Genomic DNA, 6,336 nt, shown 5'->3' with positions numbered 1-6,336 from the left:
TCCCTGTATGTACTGCTGAAGGTTATGGTGCTCCCTGTCTTTGCTAAAGGTAGAAGTTGGCAAATTGTTTCTTGTAGTTGCCTCAGAGAACAGCGTTCTTCCTTGTCCCCTGATTTTCTTTGGCTCCTACTGGGTAAAATGCTCTTCACTGAAGGGAACTGGGAGAGGAGAATTAGATGTTTAAGACCTGCATATAGTGTAAAGAGTGAATGCTGAAATGTGATCATGCTCGGAGACTTACAGAGTGGTAATCCAAAATGATACATTATTCTGAGAACAGAATTCAGAATTCAGAGAATCAAGAATATATGAAGGATTTGGAGAAATTATAAAAGGGAGACAATCAAGAACATAAGGGATTGCAGGGAAATCTGACAGGGCGAGATGCTGGTCTGTGGTGTGAGAGTTGCAGGAGCAAGACAAACTATTTCTTCCTAAAACCACACCGGATGCTCTGTTTATGTAACTCATGAAGGATTTCTAAAGGCTGCTGGTTTAAAGGACTTTTGTCTCGATTAGTAAAAGTACAACCTTCAAAATGTGTGAGGCTTTTCTGTTTGGAGGGCCTTGAGGGAGATGCCTTTACTGACTGACAGCGCCTGTGATGACAGGGAGGAAAGTGAGTGGATACTAGGCTGGTTGTCAAAGACACTGGGACCAGAGTAAGTCAGCGCATGTGCCAGAGATGACATGTGCCATAGGTAGCCAGCCCCACTGTTAGCACAGACATGAACAGCACAGCAGCTAACATTAAGAATACCTGAGATAAAAGTATAGAAAGGCTGGCTTTTGGAAGAAAGCTGGTAGCCATGTGTAATAGCAGATGCAGTTATTAGAAGAATCCTTGACTTGTAATAACAAATCTTGCATTTGAATCCTAACTGTAATTTATTATCTTCAACTTGATCAATTCAGGTAACCTTAACCTCAAATTTTAGTTAAGGTGAAGTTAACAAAAATAATACCTTAAATACCCATGTGGCAGGATTCTGGTAGATATTCAATTACTATTTATCTGGAATTGACATTAAAATTTTTTTCAAAATGTCTTATGGAAACTGAAGTGATGAACATTAGAAGCCATGGAAAGTGTTATACTTTTAGAGAACATTCTTAAACTTGTTTTTAAAACTTTAACATTTTTAACTACTGTATAATTATCTTGTTTTCTACAGTTTTAATTATGCAGTTGAAAGCATCAGAGAGAAGTTGAAGGCAAAACCTTTGCTTTTACAGGTTGGTTGGTTAATATTTGGTTAATCAATAGTAACAACTCCTCAGTTTCCTCATCAGTTTATTTCATTTTGACATACATATTTCTGAAGCTACTTCAAATCATTTTTGGAAGAAGTTGGAATATAAATTTAAAAAATAGGTAAGATTGTGGTAATAATAATGGACATTTGGGGGAAAGTGGGGAAAGATAAGATTTATCACCAATGCCATTCTAATTGAGTGATCATTTAATAATGTTAATTTTACTCTGATTATAGTTACCAATTGGTGAAGCCAAAACTTTCAAAGGAGTGGTGGATGTAGTAAATAAAGAAAAACTTCTCTGGAATCCCAATTCAGATGATGGAAAAGACTTTGAGAGAAAACCCCTCTTGGAAAAGAGTGATCCTAAATTGCTGAAGGAGGCTACTGAAGCAAGGAATGCCTTAATTGAACAAGTAAAATAATACTTTGAATTTAAAGTAGCATAAATATTTATAAACTCTAAAAAATAATTTATTGTGAAATTTAACATAAAATTACATTTGCAAAATATAAGATACAAGAATAATGAAGTGAACACCACCCGGCTTAAGAATTAGAATATTAGCTATACTCTTGAATCTCCATGTGCCACTTCCTGTTCATCTCTCCCCCTTCCACTAATTATCTATTTTCCCAACCACTGTATTGATTGTAGAGTTTATCTTTCATTTGCTTTTTTAAAATAGTTTACCACAAATGTATATATCCTTAAAGAACATAGTTTTTCACCCAGCTGGTGTAGCTCAGTGGTTGAGTGTTGAACTATGATCAGGAGGTCACAGTTTGATTCCCAGTCAGGGCACATGCCTGGGTGTGGGCTCCATCCCCAAGTAGGGGGTGTGCAGGAGGCAGCCAATCAATGATTTTCCTTCATCATTGATGCTTTTATCTCTATCCCTCTCACTTCCTCTCTGAAGTCAATAAAAATATAAAACAGAAGAACATAGTTTTTCATGGTTTTGAACTTTATATAAATGGAATGATACTTTCTGTATTTTATTACATTGTTCAACATTGTGTTGGAGATACTTCCATGTTGTTACATGTGATTATACTTTACTCATTTTCAGTCTTATATAGTGTGCCAATATATGATTATACCATAATTTATTATCTGTTTTCCTGTGGATAAGCTTTGAGGTTGTTACCTTTTTTTTGCTGTTACGAACAGTGTTGCTGTGAACATTTTTGTATGTATGCCCTTGTGCACATATGTAAGAATTTGTTTTGAGTGAAACCTAGGAGTGGAATTGCCAGGTCAAAGGGTATGTCCGTCTTTTACTTGACCAGATGTCAAATTATTTAGAAAATTTTAAAACCATCAATTTTATAGTTGATATATAATTTTAGATGTCATGTCACCCTCAAAATTTTAATAGAAAATAGTAATGTTATTATTTGTAATAATTATTTGGTATTGTTACTTTAAAATACAATAAGTAAAACATATCTTAAATAAACTCCCTGAATTTTATGGTAAACAAGAACATTTGAGTCTGAATACCTTGATTTTCTTACTTCTAAATTAAACTCGTCAAAATTATAATTAATTATTTTCATTCATCTTTTGTATGAAGTTATTTTTGAAGTAATTCTTTTCCATTATATAGTAATTTTCAACGTTAATATGAACATGATAATGGTCATTGTTAATTTTATTATTGGATAATACTTATTGAAGACTTATGATCTAACTTAAGTGCTTTACATATATTATTTAAACCTCAGAACAGCGTATATTATCCCCATTTTACAGATGAGTAAACAGAGGCTTACAATGGTAAAATAAGTTGTCATATAGCTAATAAATAGCAGAGCTGGGATCTGAACCCAAATCTGTCTGTTTAGAGCTAGAGCTCATACTGCTTCTCTAATTTGGGGTGTGGGGGGGGGGCACATAAAAAGGATAAAAGGGGAATTGACATTTATTAATCAATAATTGGGTACATAATTGGTTCTCCTTTGAGGTTTTATTTTGTTTTATATAAAAGGACTATCAGAATAAACCCAAGGAGGATTTTATAATCTAATTGAGATACCAACATAAACTTACATATAGGACATTAAAGGCTCAAATTTTCTATCAGTAGGTAATGAAAAGCTAATTGTAAGGAATACATACGTGTGTAGAATTAGAGAGTACCACCACATCACACCTGTCAGGATGGCTTCTATCAAAAAACAAAATAACTGTTGTAAGGATGTGGAGAAGTTGTAACCCCAGGCATTGCTGGTGGGAATGAAAATGGCGCAGCCGTTGTGCAAAACAGTATAGTGGTTCCTCAGAAAATTGAAAATAGAATTAACATATGATCTGGCAATTCCACTTCTGGGTTTATATCCGAAAGAATTAAAAGCAAGGTTTCAAAGAGATATTTGTACAACCTTGTTCATAGCAGCATTATTTATAATGGCCAAAAGGTGGAAGGTATTTATTAACAGATGGATGGATAAATAAAATGTGGTATATATACACACAACAGGATAGTAGTCAGTGTTATAATGGAAGGAAATTCTGACATGATACATTATTAATGAACCTTGAGGACATTAAACTTGCTATTTGAAATAAGCCAATCACAGAAGGACAAATACTGTATGATTCCATTTATATGCAATAGCTCTAGTAGTTTGCTACACTTTTACAGTAGTTGGCTATTAAAAGGCTGCTTTCTCCTCAAATTTACAAGTTTTATTCCTTTATATTATTATAATCTTTTGAAACTTTTATTAATTTTATTGTCAGCTAAATTCTATTTTATAATGCAAATGATTATGAAAAGGACATGAATTAGATAAATGCATTTTTATTATTGAAATTATGTCTACTATCCCAACTTAAATATATTTCTTCAGGATTAGTTACAATAAGATTAGTTCTTTTAGTGTGACTTTCTCAGAAGATCTTATGAACATTCAGAATATTAGAGGAGTACCAAATAAAACTTTGTTGTGAACTAACACCCCCAAATTTAGCTAAACACAGCAATCCATTGTATACGTTATCATTGACTCTTAATTGTGCATTTTCTTTTGAACACTGAGTAGATAGCAGTTTAATGTTATGCTTAATCTGGCTCAGGCTTCCCATGAATTTAGAAAACTCATAATAGCATGTCTTCAATTTTCAGTCTCCTTTCCTTTGAAAGAAAAACTGTCTTTTAGAAGATAGGAAGACATCCTTGGCCTGGATAAGTTAGATCATGGAGCTGTCTTGAAATATTTGGATAATGTATATTTAGAGTATTTGGCTTAAGTTAATAGTCGGACAACAAATACAAGTCATAGAACTAAAGCCTTTCTTTATAGGTTGCAGATTTGGATGATGAATTTGCTGAGTTGGTTTTAGGAGAATTTAGTGAAAATTTTGATTTGCTCCCAGCTGAAAAGGTAAATTTTATTTTTCATTTACTTTGACCAAGTTTTATTAATTGGATGTACTTTGCTTTCTGTGTTTGTGTTGTTTTGTTTTTCTAGCTTTGCATAGCATTGGAAACTATGCTCACTTAAACAAACATTAGAAGAACATTGAGATAAAGCCACTACTAATACAGCTACCTAATAATGGCGTGATTAACTATTTTTGGTTCTATTTTACAAAATTAGAAGTGCAATCTTTTTTACTTGTATTGAATTAGGAGAAGTTAATTGTTCATTCTCAACCTTTTCTCTTCATTGTAACCATTTCTCTAAGTATTTTTAGGGAAATCAGAGGTTGACATTTTTAATTTAAAATTTCCTGGTTTTTCAATCTACAATAATCATTTTAATTGGAATATTTTTTCTGAATCTCCTTTAATTTTTAGTGGAAACTCATTAAAGGTCTTTGTTTTGTTTGGAAAAACATTAAACCAGAGACTGGGCAAGTAAAGTATAGATAATAATTATTACAGATTTCTTTAAAGCATTCCTGTTTTTCTGTTTGTTTGTTTTTCCTGCCAGGACTCTTCCCCTATTAATTTGGCAAACTTACTCTTTATTTTCCTTGATGAAACATAAGAGTTACTAAAAGTGTTTTTAAGTGGTAATATGTATAGTGGGATCCAAGATGAGCCCAGCAAATTCACTTAGTTATTTTCCCCAAAAAGAATTAAAGAAAAACACAAGATCTATAGATTAATTTTGAGCCATTTGAAATTACTTGAGGTAGAAAAAAATTTTTCCTTTTGAATGAAATGCCATAATTTTGACAGTATTTTATTGGTTAGTATTTGTGTGCATAAGTGTGTTATTATGTCCTACAGTCACATAACATGAGTTCTGTTTTCAAGGAGTTTACAGTCTAGAGTAGAATTGACCCACTATTTCTCGAATCAGTAGCTTGCAGGTACACCCAAGCTTTTCTTGGTTTTTGAGATCTTTCAAAAATTTCTTTCTACTTTGACTTCTCATTTTCTTTTTGGATTTTATTTAATATGGATCTATTTCATTTGAAAAAAATTGTTACTCATGTTTATATTTTTAATTTCTTGCCAGCTTATTAGATTATCAGGGTAAAATCACAAATATATGAACTCATCTATTCAATAAATATTTTTAAATACCTACTTTGTTTTAAGCACTTTTCTAGTTTCTGGGATTTAGCAGTTTTTTCATTGAACCTTACTATAATTCTTATAAATTTTACACTTAATAGAAGGGGAGATGGACAATACACTAATAAATATGTATCTAATATACCAGGTAGTCATTAATGTTATAAAGAAAAACAAAGGATAAGGCCTAAAGAATGATGGAAGTATGTTCTATGTGGTTGGTTAGGAAAAACATCTCTAATTCCGAGATATTTTGGTTGAGACAAGTATACTGCATATATGTGACCATCTTATGGTCACATAAAATACTTTTTATACCTTTGCTTTCTAGCTACAGACTGCAATACACAGAGTAACACTTGCTCAGACAGCAGTACCTGTGCTTTGTGGAAGTGCCCTGAAAAACAAAGGGGTCCAGCCCTTGTTAGATGCTATTACTATGTACTTGCCTTCACCTGAAGAGCGCAACTATGAATTTCTGTAAGTATGCAGGTGTATAGGTTAAAATGTATAGCCTCAAATCACCATTTTTTAATAACAG

General features: G+C 32.5%; 1 protein-coding gene across 1 annotated transcript in view; it reads left to right on the top strand.

The window, feature by feature from the left end:
• Positions 1-6,336, top strand: part of GFM2 (G elongation factor, mitochondrial 2) — a 48,481-nt gene that overhangs the window by 13,298 nt on the left and 28,847 nt on the right. The window contains exons 8-11 of the mRNA XM_015571568.1: positions 1,176-1,236; positions 1,494-1,673; positions 4,570-4,650; positions 6,127-6,275. Coding sequence (XP_015427054.1) covers positions 1,176-1,236; positions 1,494-1,673; positions 4,570-4,650; positions 6,127-6,275 — 471 coding nt within the window. The remainder of the gene's footprint in view (positions 1-1,175; positions 1,237-1,493; positions 1,674-4,569; positions 4,651-6,126; positions 6,276-6,336) is intronic.

Source organism: Myotis davidii, unplaced genomic scaffold (assembly GCF_000327345.1).
Source record: "Myotis davidii unplaced genomic scaffold, ASM32734v1 scaffold44, whole genome shotgun sequence".
NCBI lineage: Eukaryota > Metazoa > Chordata > Mammalia > Chiroptera > Vespertilionidae > Myotis > Myotis davidii.
Note: the sequence above shows the minus strand (reverse complement) of the source record. Positions and strands in the feature narration are given on the sequence as shown.